At 45.2% G+C, this 17,205-nt stretch overlaps 1 protein-coding gene across 2 annotated transcripts in view; it reads left to right on the top strand.

The window, feature by feature from the left end:
* The window catches only part of bmp6 (bone morphogenetic protein 6), an 88,314-nt gene that overhangs the window by 1,441 nt on the left and 69,668 nt on the right, over positions 1–17,205 (top strand). The window contains exon 2 of one of the 2 annotated variants that reach the window (XM_080752108.1): positions 592–1,066. In XM_080752108.1, the coding sequence (XP_080608234.1) occupies positions 640–1,066 (427 nt within the window). In that variant the 5' untranslated portion in view covers positions 592–639. Of the gene's footprint in view, positions 1–102; positions 1,067–17,205 lie in introns of those variants that run through there. The other variant, XM_080752107.1, reaches the window with a different exon arrangement.

Genomic DNA, 17,205 nt, shown 5'->3' on the forward strand with positions numbered 1-17,205 from the left:
TCCTCTCTATGTGCGCACTCACTAGGCTACTCACTGACTGACTGACTGGCTGGGCGGTTTCACCAACTACCTGCTAATACCCGTTATTTAGACTCACACGCAGTGTGCGAGAGGACGTGCGCGGGGGGAACTGCAACTGGAAAGACTCACCTTTTTCTCTGCGGGGTTTGGAAAATGATATATTTCGGAAAGCAAATATATCCACTAAAGTAAAATGGCTTCTTTCAGGAGAGTTGTTATTCTTTTACGGGTGAACTTGGCTTCAAACTTTTGACTGGGTCTAATTTAGGGCTTTGCTTTTGGAGCTTTTTCAGAATACGTTTTTTTTTTTTTTTTTTTTTCTTTTCTTTTTTTTTACATGGTGCCATTGGAAGCAGGACAGTGCGCTACGGAATCAGAATGAGAACGGTGCCAATACTATTCAACGCATTTTGTAATGGAAGTATTTTAAATGGCTTGATACTTTTTTATTTACATTTAAACTGCGGCTGTGATAGCTATTTGCGCACCTGAATATAATTTTGCGGTTTGTTTTTTTATGTTTTATTTTTTTTAAACAAACTATCATTGCATCTATTTCACATTGGATAGCGGACTGAGAGGGACAGTTCGGGAGAGAGACACGTCTTGGGACGCACCATGACAAGCTGCTGCTGGTTTGCCTTCGTCGGATTGTGGTGGAGCGCGTATTGCACGTTCCTCGTCGCGGGCAGCAATTATTTATTCGATGGCAACAACGAGGTGCACTCGGTGGTCCCCAGCTTCATCCACCGGCGGCTGCGGACGCACGAGAAGAGGGAGATGCAGAAGGAGATCCTGTCCATCCTGGGCCTGCCGCACAGACCCAGACCCCACATTCTGTCCAATGGGAAGTACAACTCCGCGCCGCTGTTCATGTTGGATCTGTACAACACCATCTCGAACGAGGAGAAGAACGAGGTGGACGGTCTCCTGGACCAGTATCATCAGTCCTTGCTGACGACGACCCAGGGCCCTCCTCTGGCCACATATCAGGAGAATGCCTTTCTGAACGACGCCGATATGGTGATGAGCTTCGTCAATTTGGGTAAGCCAAAAGTCAGTGGTTCTCTAAAGTGGATTCCAGGGACTCTGTGGGTTCCGTTAGGGTGGTCTAAATTGACCCATGCAAGTAACTGTAGCCTACTGTCCGAGTTAAGGGGAGACCTTGAAATTTGAAAGTTTGAGAAACACTGAGCCGAGAGAGAGTGGCGTTTTAAAATCATGTTGATGTTTTATACACATGTACACAGATATGATGCACTAATCAAAATGGCCTGTTTGAAAGAGGCATCCTTATATATGTGTGTGTGTGTGTGTGTGTGTGTGTGTGTGTGTGTGTGTCAACGCCGAGAAGTGAACAGGTGTTCCGCAGCGGTTCATTATTACGTGCCGTGAAGGGGCCACTTTTACGCGCACGGCCCCACGCACAGAAAGGGCGCTGAACCCTAAACCAGTGGTTCTCAGACTTTTTCATGTCAAAAACCCTTAAATTGACACTTATTGGCCCACGGACCCCCATAAGAGAAGATTTCTACGGCGCTAGCAGTGATTCTCATCCATTTTAATTTCAAGGACACCCAGTTTGACACGCATTAGGCTACGGACCCCCATTTAATGCCATTTCTTTCTCTGGGACCCCAGTTGATATTGTAAAAATCTAAGTTAAATTAACTCTGAGAGTGTACAAATGGTACCAAATGGACCCCTTTAAGGGTCCAACACTCTCTGAGTTACATATCCTACACATAAGGTCTTTTTTTGGTTCCTAACTATCATTTAGTGGAACTCCCTCAAGGACCCCTGGGGGTCCCCGGACAATGCCCTAAACTGCTCTTACATACATGTTACACACACACACACACACACACACACACACACACACACACACACACACACGCATATATATATATATATATATATATATATATATATATATATATATATATATAGGAACCTAGCTTGAAGACTAAACTTATTGTTGCATTTGGTTTTGGTGATAGATGGGCCCCCCTCAGCCCATTGCTCTGTTGGAAATGCTGTGGTCAGAGTGTTGTTGTGCAATCTCCTCCATGATTTATGTGTCGGGGGAAGGAGGGAAATGGACCTCGTATCCTCACCGAACTATCAACAACCACCGCAACCACCACCACCGCTGGTATTTGTATATAAAAGGCTATTCCTGGCGCTGACCTCCGGGGGCCATGCATACGGAGTTGTGGTTTTGTGCGTAAATTGCGTTGCATTGTTTGTGTTGCCCTCGCTAGATTTTCCCTTAATTAGAACCGATGACGATAAAGAGAGACACTTTAATCATAACGGGTTGGAAACATAAAAGCCAGCGGCCCCCTCCTTCCATTAGCAGCTCCACTGTTTACAGAGAGACTCTAAACAGAGTGCGTGAAGATAAACAGGGCCTGCCAGAGCCAGGCGCGTTGGACAAGGCGGCTTAAAGCTTTAGATGGATCGTCATTCTTCTTCTTGGGAACTAGGGGACATATTGTCATTATCCGGCCATGGGAAAGTATCATTGAACAGGAATGCATTCTAAAGCTGTCTCCTTAAACCTTTTCTTGAACTGGTATGTAGAAAAGGGGGTCCAGAATTTTGGGTCCTTGGAAAGATTACAGGGTACTGAGCCATCACAGTGAGTGTAGGTTTATTGATGGCAATAAATACGAATTGAATAAAATATGGATTGCCAGCCACATTCTGACTCTTTCCTCCATAAATCCCAGCTTAATAGGCGGCATAGCCTGCAATAATACCACAAATGATGAAGGAGGGGATTTCTTTTTAAAAACAGAATTGGCCATGATAGAGTTAGTTATAAACTTAAAGCTAATGCCCCTTGTACTTATTGGTCCTCCGAGTATTCCTTATTGCAACAGGCGATGATGAAAACCAGATAGCGGGACAGAATGGGGGCCGCCGTTTTGTTCTCAAATAACCAATGCGTCTCTGCTGGCTTCTGTGTGTGGGAGTGTTACGGTGGTGGTGGTGTTTGTATATCTGTGGCTTTTTTTGTGCAATTCCTCCTCCTGCTCAGTCTGCGTTCACAGTCCCGTGCTGCTTTGTTGCACATCTGGCCGTCCACTTTGATTAATCACGTCCTGTGCATCTTCTGACGATTCCCTCAGATTTTCTCCTTGGTGTCCAGGGGATTAGGTTGCCATCTCCTCCAGCCGTACACAGAGTCCTAACTGGCCTGGAGGAGGGACGGCTTCCTCCCCAAATGTGATTGTAATTAATGTCGGACAGGCCAAGGCTCCCCATCTGCTTTGCAAATAAGGCCCGGCACGACTACCGTGTGTCATCGCCATCCGATTAGTTTTTAATGCGTCTCTCTCTCTCTCTCTCTCTCTCTCCCTCTCTCTCTCTCTCTCTCTCTCTCTCTCTCTCTCTCTCTCTCTCTCTCTCAGGCATGTGCACACATAGACATCAAAGGGGGCTTGAGCCCCTTCCCTTTTACCCGTCTGTAAAAAGTGCCCTCTCCAGACCATGAATGCAGTTTTTATTATAGTGAAAGAAATGTAAAATGCCCTCTTTCCGTGCCATACCTGAAGGCAGCATTCAAGAGAATTGCCTTGTCCAAACTCTCCTGAATAGAAATCTACGGTAGTATTGACTTGATTATGCTTAGTTCAATATGGTATCAAGCACCAAAAATAGCTGACCTCCAAGCGGTCAGCTATTTTCGATATTTCCACCAATAGCACCTTTTAGAAATTTCAGTCCCTGCCTCTCTAACATTCTCTGCACGTCCCTGCTCTCTCTGCCCTCTCTCTCCTTCTCCGCATCTCTCCCTCTCCTCTCCCCATCTCCCACCTACCCACCCCCCTTTTCTCTCTCTTGGAGTGGTTTGCGTTGAGTGACTTAGAAAGCTGTAGAAGAAAAAGTCCAACAATACTTCTGGGTGGTCCTTGTTTCAAAACGCTACTTCTGAAAATCTGGATATCACGTGTGGCCAAAACATAAAGGGCAACAAATTCAAAGCGAGACAAATGTAACAAGGAACAAATGAAAGAGCCTCAAACAATCCGTCTGAAATGTTTTGAAAAATTGGGGGCAGGTTTCACTGGCACGGATTGAGGCCATAGTCGACGCTCATTAGACATTTCACTGAAAGGTTCTTGTTAGCGCATCAGGACCCAGACTGAATCAATTTCTTTGTGAACCAACCCGTTGGGAAGAGAAAGGAGATGACAGTAGTTCTGCTTTCACCGAAGTGTAGCTTGTTCACATCAGATTTGAACCCAGATTCAGCCTATTTTACACCATAAAGACATCTCTCATCACCTCTGTGTAAAGAAGTATGATTTCATATAGCCGCAGACCGACCCGTAGCCATGGAAGACGACGTTGGCTATGATTTAGGCTCATGGGTCTGTGCTGATGTCTTTCACAGCCAGCTACTGCAGCAGCGCAGATAGAGAGCTCATTTTCAGACATGATTCTCTTGGGAGGAGAGAGAGGGAGAGAGAGAGAGGGAGAGAGTAGGGGGATAGATTTAGGAGCCCCAGCGCAACATCCAGTTTCAAGTGTGCTTATAGTGTGAATCAGATGCCTCCCTCTCCCATCCCTTGCCAGCATGATTCATATGTGGACCTCTTGTTCAGTCACTCTCTCTTCCATAGCTTTCATCACTGGTCCAGAATGACCTGTTGACTCATCGGGGGGAAAAGAGACGCGAGCAAGTGGTGGAAAAACATCACATTCACGGGGTGCTGACCAGAAGCATATTTTTCCTAGCTACCTTTTTCATCTTCATTCCTAAAATAGCACGTTCATCACTCTTTGCCTTTGAGGACATTTTCCACTGAGGTCTGAGTGAGGTGACACTGTGTTCTGCATGACTCACGCTGTGTGACAGACTGCAGGTCCCGACCTGTCCTAATGCATCGCCAGTTACTCCTAAAGCTACTGTAGCAGTCAATTAACTAAAGCACACAAACACAAACACACACACACACACACACACACACACACACACACACACACACACACACACACACACGCACACACACACGTAACCAGTTTTAAGCCCTATTTTATACTTTGGTTATTCAATCATAGCTGATCAACAAACACACAGCCTGTCGCGATGCAATGTCATTGCAGAGATGCAATGCTATTTTTGACCCAAAGAATGTTTAGAACATTTTGAACACTTTTAGAAAATGTTTTGCCCAAAATAGGGACGCCAGGGTTAATGTGGTCAAACAGACAGGCCCTGACTTTGATTAATGTTGTATAACAAAAAGGGGGGAAAAAAAAGAGTCCAGACTAGTATTGGAAAGGGGCATTTCAGTGAACTCAAACTCACAGAGAGCAAGTAAGAGATCACTGCACAATGAACACTCAGAATGTACACTGTACAGTGTATGATGTCCGGAATAGCCATCGTGGGGGATTAGGGTCTCATTTGCTATATCAGGTTTGGTTACTGTGGTGAGGTTATTACTATCTGGCAGTCGTGTCTCAAGGATGCAACAGAAATGTCTTTGGTTTCATGGTTCACTGAACGAGAACTCCAAATGTTGTTCCTGTGTCGCCCATGTTTAAATGTGATGGGGCTTGCTTTTGCCCTGCCTCTCCCATGCCAAGACAGACAGACAGACAGACTGACTGACTGACTGACAAACCGACAGGTGAGGGGGCTTCTCTTAAGCTTGGTTTGGCAGTGGATTCTGCCATCTCTTGTTTACACTCCCATCCATGTCTGTTTGTGCGCTGCGTGGTTGGAGAAGGAAGGTCCCGTAATAATCCAGGAAAATCCGTCCTTGGCTTTTAGGGTCGGTCTTGTTCTAACTTTGCTCTGTGGTTTCAAATACCCTCCTCTGTTCTGTGGTTTTCATGATTCACAGGTGAACCTGTCCCCACCCTCCTGCCGTATTAGCTGACTGGCTTAGAATAGCAGGATATTTCCGAAAGCAAAAAAAAACACTTGATTTCTCTCTTCTTGCGAGCAATGGGCCCATTGAGGCTAGATGATTCTAGATACTGTATTATTTATTTTATTTTATCTATTTACATGCTAGTTCAATAATATTGTCTAAAACTGTTTGTATATGTCTGCCAACATGTCTACTCTCATCCTTCTTTTTCTACCTCCTCCTCCTCCTCCTTCTCTCATATCATCTTCTGCACACTTCATTGCATTGCTATAGCTGAGCTGTCACTTAGTCCTCTTACCCAAGTCAACAGCTATCCACATCAGGCCCAACTATCCTCCCACACTAAAGGCCAATAAGCCATAAATCAAAAAGAAGGGGCTTTTCAGTAGATTAGCTGGGTCTAGACAACCCCTGGCTCAACCTGAAAAACGCAGCGCCCTTATTAGGCCCAAACGGCTGTTTTCCCTGTCTTATGATGCCCTGCTGCATTCTTCTGAGCTCCCTAAGCTCAGGTAAGCCACTTCTTTTGCACCGAAACATGTCCCAAAGCCCCATCATGATCAAATAATTAGTTGGGCGCGATCAAAGAGTTGATTGTTGGATGCATGCGTGTGTGTGTGTGTGTGTGTGGTGGGGGTTTTGGAAAAGTCTTGCTAAACCATCATGAAATACTTCCTGCAGGGAACCTTAAAATAAAACAATAGCACACATCACTCCACCCCAACTTTGCGAGTACAGTAAACAGTATTAGGAGGAAATGGAGCAAGGAATTCAAGATATGCTGCAATGGAATAAATCTTTTCTGAGACGTAAACTTGGCAGTTGGTACCTGTTAGCAACGGTGGGAAAACTGCATTTAACAAAACTATAAACTATGTGTTTGTTTTCACGTGTTTAAGGCATCAAAAATACCACTGCCGCCATATTGTAAGTTCCCTTGAACTGAATGTAGTACAGGAACGGCCCAAGATATACACATGATTCCGCTTATTGAGTTACAGCATTTATAAGTGCTTCCCTTTTCTCCTGTTTGGATTGTATTGGTTGTCAAGCTCCTTGGCCAAACACTCTGCTGCCTCAAAGAAACAAACATGGTTAATGGAGGAAACATCTCTGTTACACAGCATTATGACTTTTCCAGTTGTGCAGTATTTCTGTCAAAAGCACAAGGTGTTAGAGGACAACTCCATTGTCAATGTGATTTAAGTTTTCTTTTTTCCAGAGGCCTTATATTGATGTGTGCAGATTAGTTTATGTATGGATGAGTGTCCTTAGTTTGTGTTACTTTATTGTCCTCAGCAAGTGAAGGCAATGCATGTACACACGCATTCATGTACACACGCACATCCATGCAGTGCGCATCCACGCACGCACGCACGCACACACACACACACACACACGCCTCGCGGTTGACCCTGAGGCCGGGAGATAGCCGTTGTTAAGAGAGCATTCCATTTTCTGTCACACAACCTGCTCTTACACGCCCCCCTCCCCCCCTCCTCCAACTGATGATATCAGTCCTTTGCACAAAATAACTCTCCAACAAGCTGACAAGATAGCTGCCCGATTAGCTACGCAAGAAGATTATCTAAAGCCCCTGTCGTGTTTTTACTTGTAATTTCTTCTCTCACTCCTTCTGTCCATCCATCCGTCCGTCTGTCCTTCCTTCCTTCCTTCCCTCCTTCCTCGTCCCTTCCCTGGGCGTAAGTCCCAGCTCCATCCAGCTGGTGTGATATCTGCAGTGTCGGAGGACGGGGGAGTGAGAGAGGAGATAAGAACGTGAGACACGGCACACTCCCGAAACGTTAACGATCTGCGGAGTGGAGCTGATAACCCTGACGGGACATCTGATTACAGCCCGCTGCCCCCATTTATCACCTGCCGTGCAGGCGTGCAGGAATTTGCTCTGTTTGCTCTGCTACGCCTTGAGGACCACTGGACACGACAAAACGTTTAACCACTTGAACCCCAGTGTCCCTATGTGTGTTGGGGTGAGCGATCAGTGAAAATGGCAGATCTACAAGCTCACAATGTGTTGCGTGCGACACCGTTTGAGCTTTTTAGATCGGCTATTTTTTCGCAGAAGATATTTAGTATAGACCCAGAGCAGGCCAGCCCTGAGGGACTCCGGTCAACTAAGTATATTGTAGTTTAATTCGTTAAGTTAAGTCTACTCTCCTCCACGCTTGTTCTCTTCATCTCTCACACTCTCTTGGATTCATTTAAACGTCTGCATTTGTTTGTCTTTCACTCAGTTCTGTACGTCAGTTTTTCTCAAATGGGGGTACGTGTACCCCTAGGGGTACGCCGGGGTACCGCAGGGGGTACGTGAGGAAAACTAGAAAATGGGAATATGTACTATACTATTATGGTTAATGATAAAACATTGACAGAGTTTGTGTGAACCTGCTCATCTGTACATTTCTAAACCAAATTACATCAATAACTTGACTAGTAGTAAGTCTAGTAACAGCTATTGAATAGAAAGCGATGTTTATTTGCCATTATGCTGTTTTATTTTGAACATATTGGCATTGGAACTGGACTTTTGATGTCAATTTTGCTGTAGTCAGGGGAAGGGGGTACTTGTCTTCGGAAATCAGTATAAGGGGGTATTCCAGCCAAAAAGGATTGAGAACCACTGCTGTACGTGATTGTTGTTGTGGTGGTTGCTTTTTCTCTGGGCCTCTCTCTCTTCTATTTCTGTCTTCTGTACAGAACAGTGCTGCTGGGACTGTGATGCAATCGCAGAGCTTAGCCTGTTCTTTTGCAATGCTGCTAGGTGGTGGTATTAGCCCTTTGCACGTTAACTTACTGCTAGAATGCCAGATTGAACCTGTTGCACCTGGGCAAGAATTGCTTGATGTGATTTGAAACAGGAGTAAACTAACACTATACACCAGTGGTTCTCAACCAGTGGTCCGGGGACCACCAGTGGTCCATGAGGGGGTTCCAGGTGGTCCGCTCCGCAGCTAAATGATGGAGAGTTGGCAATCAAATGGACCCTTATACTGTAGATCTTTAACTCTGGTGAGTGTAAAATGAATGTAGAAGAATTGTTATTTTGATCTACGTTTGCCTTTTATCGCCCTTGTGGTACTGCATTGATACAACATGGAATTGTGAAAAATATTCTAAGTTTTGGGTCTGAGAGGCTAAATCTCATCCAATGGTGGTCCATGTCGCAAATGCAGAATAAATAATGGACCGTGACATGAAAAGGGTTGAAAACCATTGCTGTACACAGTTGAAGAGTGTGTCAGTGTCTGACTAGGGGGTTAAATGTGTGTCTGTGTGAGTGTTGTTTACATGTCCTGGTTAAGTGCTCTCTCACTAATAGTGCTTGCTGTTCATTGTAAACCTGTCAGCCTTTGTCTGTCCTGGAGGAGGCCTTGTACTGGGCCCTGGAGAAGAGATCATTAACTAGGAATTAGGGTTTGTGCGTGCATGTGCGCGCGCACACACGTGTGTGTGTGTGTGTGTGTGTGTGTGTGTGTGTGTGTGTGTGTGTGTGTGTGTGTGTGTGTGTGTGTGGGGGGGGGGGGGGGCATGTCTGTGTGTGAAGGAGAAAAACAAACAGGAGTTGGACAGAAGCATCCAGAAAGTTATTAAGACAGTAGTGTTTAAGTGTTTAAGTGTGTGTGCGTGTGTGCGAGCGTTTTGAATCGTATCGAATCGAATATTTTATTAGACAAACTCTGCTATCCCACCTTTAGTTCTGATCCTGGGGACAGAAAGCAGACCTGTCCTCGATGACCCCAGATGATCCTGGATGTTTCATGATGTATCACAAGATGAGAAATGTATTTTGGCCCTTAACCATTCAAAGCTTTATGAATCTGCAGTAGTATTCTGAAATCAATTCTTTGACAAGAGACGGCGCCAGCGTAAACATCTTGAGAACCGGAGGGATATGATCCACTTGGTATTATAGTAAGGACTCAAGCAGCAGCGCTCTGAATCAGCTGCAGCTGTCTTATCGATTCTTATGGGGAGACAGGACGCTGTCTTTAATCTTTGATATATTCTTATGGCATGGTGATAGTATGGCTGACTTAGTAATACTATATCAATGTGGCTGTTCAGCTCTGAGTCCATGACAGAGCCTGATACGAGTTGGACATTCTTTTCTTATACCTTTTATGTTGTAATTATTCATATTAATCTGAATTATCACCCCTTTCCTCCTGACATTGTCAGACCAACCCCATATCAGATCTGAGAGCTAACACTGTGGACGCCTCGGTCAGCAGATTTTCAATGAGCACTGTCACATACAATGACTTTTATTTTATCTTTTCATACCAATGAATGCCTTGAACCCTTTTCCACGTTTTGTGTACGCCTTGAGACCAATACGTGTTCCCAGCAGTGATGGAAGAAGTACTCACATGTTTTACTTAAGTAAAAGTAACAATACTGCAACGTACTGTATAGATACTCTGTTATGTAAGTAAAAGTGAGTAAAAGTACAAAACTATTGGTATCAAAATTTTAAAATAAAAGTACTCATTATGCAGAATGTTCCATTTCACAAGTTCTCAAATGTATAATTTGTATAAAAACCTTTAGAAAATAGCAGATCTACAAGTTCTGGTATTAGATTGTCTATATTGCTTGTAGATTGTCTATTTTCAAATGACCGAAATTATATAGGGCTGAAGTGGTTAATGTAAAGTACAATGTTTGCCTCTTAGATGTAGTGGACTGGAGATGTATTGGTACTCCAATAAAGTAAAAAATCCTAAAAAATGTACTTAAGTTCAGTACTTGAGTAAATGTACTTAGTCAATTATTTGACAAGAGACAACGCCTGTGCGTGTTCCCAGTGTACCCAGTTAACCCCATTCATTACCATAATGGCCTCATGGTCTGCTCTGTCAGAACAGCTACTGCAACTGTACTGTGTGTTAATGGAGATGACAGCAGCGGACAGGAATGGCATAAATGTCACGGCAAGCATTCTTCTGTCAAGCCACCGTGGACGGCCCCAGGATTTATCTCTGGCCAATAAAAAGAACAGGGGGGGGGGGGGGATGGGGACACAGATGAGCCAGCAGCCATGCAGGTCGGACGCGTTTTTTCTCGCTCCTCAACTTCTCGCCGGAGCCGCCGCCGCGCGCCAGTAAACTACTCACCAGGGACAAAGGGATGGATATTTTTATCTTTTCTAACGTTTCTCGTATGGTTTACCGACTCATGCTTGAGTTCACCGTGGATCCCACATAACTTGGATACGATGGATTATGTGCAGGACAGAGAGGAATCACACAGTGATTTTTATCTCCACGGTGGGTCGGAATCCAAACACCTTGGCTACGGGAGAATGACTGTCTTTGGTGCGCTGATCTCAACAAAGAACAAACCCCCAGTTGGCAGTAGTATGGACAGAAGGTCCTGTATTTACTTTTTGCTGCTACTCTGTGGAGATATAGAGACCCACCCTGGCCCGGTTGCAACCCGACAGATGACTCGCAGACTCGCCGCCGTTCTCGCAGCCGCGGATGGTCTTTCCACGGTCGACTCATCGCCATTGTCGACCAGTGAGGTTACCAACACGGCCAACTCGGAGGAACCACGGATCCACGAGGGACCACCCGACCCACGGAGCACCTCGGACGTCGGTGTGTCCACCCCCGCGCCGGCTCCACCACCCGACATCGTGGCTGTTGGTGCCCAGTTCGCGGCAGTCGGATCCCCGGTGATTACCAGTACCACCGAGCAGGATGTCCCCCCGCTGGCCCCGCCACCCCCCAGGGATCGAAACCAATCATGGCTGTTGGCGTACCTCGGCTTTGATACAATCTGCGCCGGCGCCGCCACCTCGACACCTCGCGCCGATGAAAGAAGCTGGATATCCCATTGTCTAGGTTCTCAGACATCAACGGGACATGACCTCCCCCCCACCCCCAGCGCCCCCCTACCCCCAATACACACGGATGTGGACTCACACACAGGGGAAACCCCCTCCCCCAGCCCTGATAATGGCTATTTGAACACCTCAGACATGAAAGGTACTTTTGTGAAAAGAGGACTGAAAATGATTCATCTCAACATCAACAGTTTGAAACCCAAACTGGAACAAATCAAAGCTATGTTTCTTGATGGTAAGGTACACATTTTAACCTTCTCAGAGACTAAACTCGATGACTCATTCTCAGATACTAGCATTGAAATAGCCAATTACACTGTCATTAGGAATGATAGGAACAGGAAGGGAGGCGGTGTTTGCATATATATTCACAATGATTTAAATTTTATCATTCGCCCTGACCTACACCACAGCTCTCTTGAAACTGTATGGGTCGAGATAATTTTTGAACATGCTAAAAATATACTAATATGCGCAGTCTATAGACCCCCTGACCAGAATGACTTCTTTGAGCTGTTTGAGGAGAGCTTAGCAAAGGTGGACGGTATTGAGTATTATGCTTTGGGCGACTGGAATGTTTGTGCTTTGCGTAAAGAAGCACCCCTGTTCAAGTCCTTTAATGGGTTATGTAATCAATATGGTCTCACTCAGCTCGTTACCGTACCTACCAGGGTGACGGAGCACTCCCAAACCCTCATAGATCTCATCGTAACCACAGACAAATCCAAAGTCACCGCTAGCGGGGCTATTGTATGCGGTCTTAGTGATCATTACATGATCTACTGTACGCGTAAAATACACAAACCCAAGGCTAGTGGTCACAAAACAGTGGTAGCTAGAAGCCTCAAAAACTACTCCAGTGAGGCATTAAATCACACACTAGCGAATACTGACTTTTCTTCTGAACTGAATTGTACAAATGTCGAAGGAGCATGGTGTGGTTTTAAAACCAAATTGACCAATGCTCTAGACGACGTGGCCCCCTTGCAAACCACCAGGGTTAAAGCCCGCCAAGAGCCATGGTATAACTCAGATATAGCCGAATCAGCTAAACTCAGAGACAAAAAGTACGATGAAAAACGTAAGTGTTGCAAAAAGCTTAGGAAAAAATTCAACCCTGACCTCAAGATCCAAATCAAACATCTTACTGCTCAGTGCAAGAAACTCAGAAACCAGACGATCGCACTATGTAGATCCGCCCAAAAAGACTACATCGACACCAAAATCGACGAATACAAAAATAAACCACGAGACCTATGGAAGTTGCTTAACAACCAATTAGGCTTAAAATCTAAAAACATATGCCACAGCATAAACATCAAAACGGACGCCGCTCTCATTTCTGACAAATGTGAAGTAGCTACCCATCTTAACAAAACCTTTACCACCATGGCCCATTCACTGGTTGAAAGACTGGTCGCCCCATCTGGGCGGTATGGTATAAATTTTGTTAAGAAATACTACAATAAACTGGGTGTCATAAAAGACAGTTTTAAACTTGCCACAGTGACAACTGATGAAGTGTTTAAAAAACTGAGCGCCCTACCTCAGCACAAGGCCACTGGCCTTGATAAAATTCCAGCTAGATTTCTCAGAGATTCAGCCGCCACCATTGCTCCAATCATTACCCACATAATTAACCTTTCCATCGAACAGGGTCATGTCCCACAGGACTTCAAACTAGCAAAAGTAACCCCCCTGCATAAAAAAGGTAGCAAACTAGACCCTGGAAACTACCGTCCCGTTTCCATTCTCAGCTCCATATCCAAAGTCATGGAGAAAATAGTCTACGAACAGATTGCAAGATATCTCGATGAGAATAATCTGATTTACGAGTTCCAATCTGGATTCAGAAAATCTCATTCCACCGACACATGCCTTCTCTATTTGACTGACCAAATCAAACGCGAAGCGGATGACGGCAAATATAGCGGCATGGTCATGATGGACCTCCAGAAGGCATTTGATACCGTAAATCATTCTATTCTGATTGAGAAACTAAAAGCCATCGGTCTTGACAGCGCAGCAGTGAGTTGGATGCAATCTTACCTGGTGGGGAGGGAACAGGTGGTGGAGATTAACGGTACCATGTCCCCCCCCCTCCCAGTAAGCTGTGGTGTTCCTCAAGGTAGCATACTGGGGCCTCTGTTGTTCCTAATATACGTGAACGACATGGCATCTGCTTGTGACTGCAACCTGTTCCTGTTCGCGGATGACTCGGCTCTCCTAGTCTCGGGCAAGGACCACTTGCAGGTTGAGAAGACACTTAACTCTGAACTAAGTAAGATCTGCACATGGCTTAACGACAACAAATTATCAATTCACCTGGGAAAAACGGAGTCCATCCTCTTTGGAACAAATCATAACCTCAAAAAGGTCGATAACTTCACAATCAAAGTGGGTGACAAGGTCATAACACGAAAAAACGAAATCTCTTACTTAGGATGTATCCTGGAAGCTAATCTTTCCAGTGAAAAGATGACTTCTAAAGTAATAAATAAAATCAACCAACGAACTCGTTTCCTACAGAGGATAGCCCCGATGGTCAATTTTAACACACTGAAGACCATAGCTGGTGCAATAATCCAGCCCCTCTTTGACTACGGAGTCCACGTATGGTATCGTGACGCCCCACAAGCCCTGAAAACTAAACTCCAAACAGCCCAAAATAAACTAATTAGGGTCCTGCTTAGCCTTCCCTATCAGACTCACCTCACCGCTACTCACCAATTAAGAGTGGGGTGGCTCAGAGTAGATGACAGAGTACAGCAGCTTGCAATGGGCCTGGTGTACAAGATACACTACACCACTATGATACCCAAGTACCTGTCAAAATACTTTATAAACATTAAGGATGTCCATAATTACAACACCAGAGGCAGCGCCACAGATCACTTTCAACCCAGAGTCAAAACCAACAAAGGGTCAAACTCTTTTTTCTGCTATACCACCAAAATGTGGAAAGCCTTACCGAAGGCCATAAAGGAGTGTGGATCACTTGCATCCTTTAAAATTGCCCTGAAAAGCCACTTACAGGCAGCAGCCGTTCGCAACTGGTAATAATGAACCTAGCCCCAACCCTACCCTCCCCTGCCCCTTCTTTGTATATACTGTTTGTTTAAGAATTACTGTCTTTGTTTTGTTTTTCTTTACATATCTACTGCATAGTACTGTGTTCTATCTGTCTGTCATTCAATGTTATATGAGATACTTAAATGGTTTCCAGTGGAAATAAGCTTAGTCTTTTCATGGATCTCCTTTTAGTAGACCTTGTACCAGTGAACTGTACCGTCATGAAACTGTACCTTTTCCTATGCAAACTTCTAATAAAGTCTTCAATCAATCAATCAAACACACACCCAGATGTGGAGGGGGAGGGATGGGGACACACACCCAGATGTGGAGGGAGGAGGGGTGGGAGCAACAGGTCAGTGCTGATTTAAGGCCCTAGGAAGGTCAAAAGAAGGCTCTGCGTATTCACACGTTACAGTATGTGTACACGTACTAACAGCCTGCATGTACGTTCATGTGTGTATGGACGCTTGATGCGTTCAGCGCATTGCTTTAAACGTGGAAACACAACATTTGTCAGCCGAGGTTTTCGTCTGGTTGTCCAAGCTGTTTTTTGACACTTGTGTCGCGGGGGGAAAGTTGCAACGCCCCGCAGCGCCTCTCCTGTGTTTCTACGGTCGGGTCTGCCCTCCAAAGAGGACGTGCCTGAAACAACAACCGCGAGAATAAGGCCCCCCTGCGTGCTCAGCCGATCCCGACACTCCCTAGCAAGAAGCCTCCCTTTAAACTAGGCTGCCACCGACAAATTTATGAGCCCTTGGCTGACCCGAGGGCTGACTTTCCAAACATGATACTAACAGGAAAACAGTTGGAGATGAGAGGGAGAGATCAGGAAAAGGATCATGCAGAGTGAAGGGGAGAAGGGAGAGATGTTGATGGGATCATACTTAAGGGCCTACAAAGAGAGACATCGTCCAATGAAAGAAAGCGAGAAGTACAGGGAGTGCAGATGGCAGATAGCAGATAACATCCTGAGAGAGAGAAGAACATCCCATTTCCAGGGAAATCGGATATGCGCTCGTTTTGACTCACTTTGAGGAGCGCTCGTTTTGACTCACTCAACGTCCCGTGCAAATCCATGACTTTTTAACCACCTAAACCCTCTTGTCTCGTTAAAACCAACTTGAGTCGGTCCAGGTGCATACCACATATAAGCTCTAATAGGCTTTGAGTTCTGTTCCCTACGACCTTTGCTGCGTGTCTCTCACCATCTCAGGGATGTAGAAAGTGAAGGTAGAAAAAAGGGTTGAAAAGCCTGAGGTGCGCCCCCAATGGCCTATGGTCTAAGCGCACATACATAGGTTTGTGTAGCCTGCTGGTTTGATTCCCGAGCCCGACCCACGTTTGCTGCGTGTCTCTCCCCGTCTCTCTCCCCATTTCCTGTCGATCTACTACTGTCTGTCAATAAAGGCATAAAAAGCCCCCAAAAATATCCAAAAAAAAAGAAAAGAAAAGGCTGAGGCTGAGGATGTGATAACGGACATCAGGAGGTGGATGAAACAAACAGTCTCATTAGCACTAAATTGATCTTTTTCCTTCGACTAAAAAATCAAGACGTTTTTGCATAAACATGCCTGGCACCTCAGTCCTGACTGATGAGTATGCTCTCTCTCTCTTTCTCTGTCTGTCTGTCTGTCTGTCTGTCTGTCTGTCTGTCTGTCTGTCTGTCTGTGTGTGTCTGTCTTGCTCTTGCTCTATGGATACTGTAAAATGACTGTTTACTTGAATTGAGGGTGTTCAAATGCATGATGCATAAACACTCTCGATTGGGGATCGGTCATATTTGGAAGAGAAGATTGTGTTTATATGTAAATATATACATCTATACCGTACTGTACACAGAGTCACTCGCACACAATGTTCTTTCATTCTTTCTCACAGACTCAAATGTTTAGAGCCATAATTTATCTCGCTCTCCCTCCTGCCCTCTTTCCCTCTCCCTCTCTCTCTCTGTCTCAAACACACACACACACACACACACACACACACACACACGCGCGCGCGCGCGAGCGAGCGCGTGCACACACACACAGCGCGCGCACACACACACACACACACACACACACACACACACACACACACACACACACACACACACACACACGCCACCTAAGTTTACTCGGCCTAATTTATGTGAGCTTGTAGATCGGCTATTTTCACGGTGCCACACCATAATTGTCCCCTATTATGTCTATTCCACATTTTTCTTCACTTTCATTGATCTTTCTGCTCACTCTCCCCCCCTTGTTTTTGCGCTCTGTCACACCTTCACCCAGTGTTCTTTCTATCACTCTCTCCTCCATGTGCTGTTGAACAGACATTAATAGAGAATGTGTTTCTGTGAAG

This window comes from Nannobrachium achirus (genome assembly GCF_963921795.1).
Source record: "Nannobrachium achirus genome assembly, chromosome: 21".
NCBI classification, from domain to species: Eukaryota; Metazoa; Chordata; class Actinopteri; order Myctophiformes; family Myctophidae; genus Nannobrachium; species Nannobrachium achirus.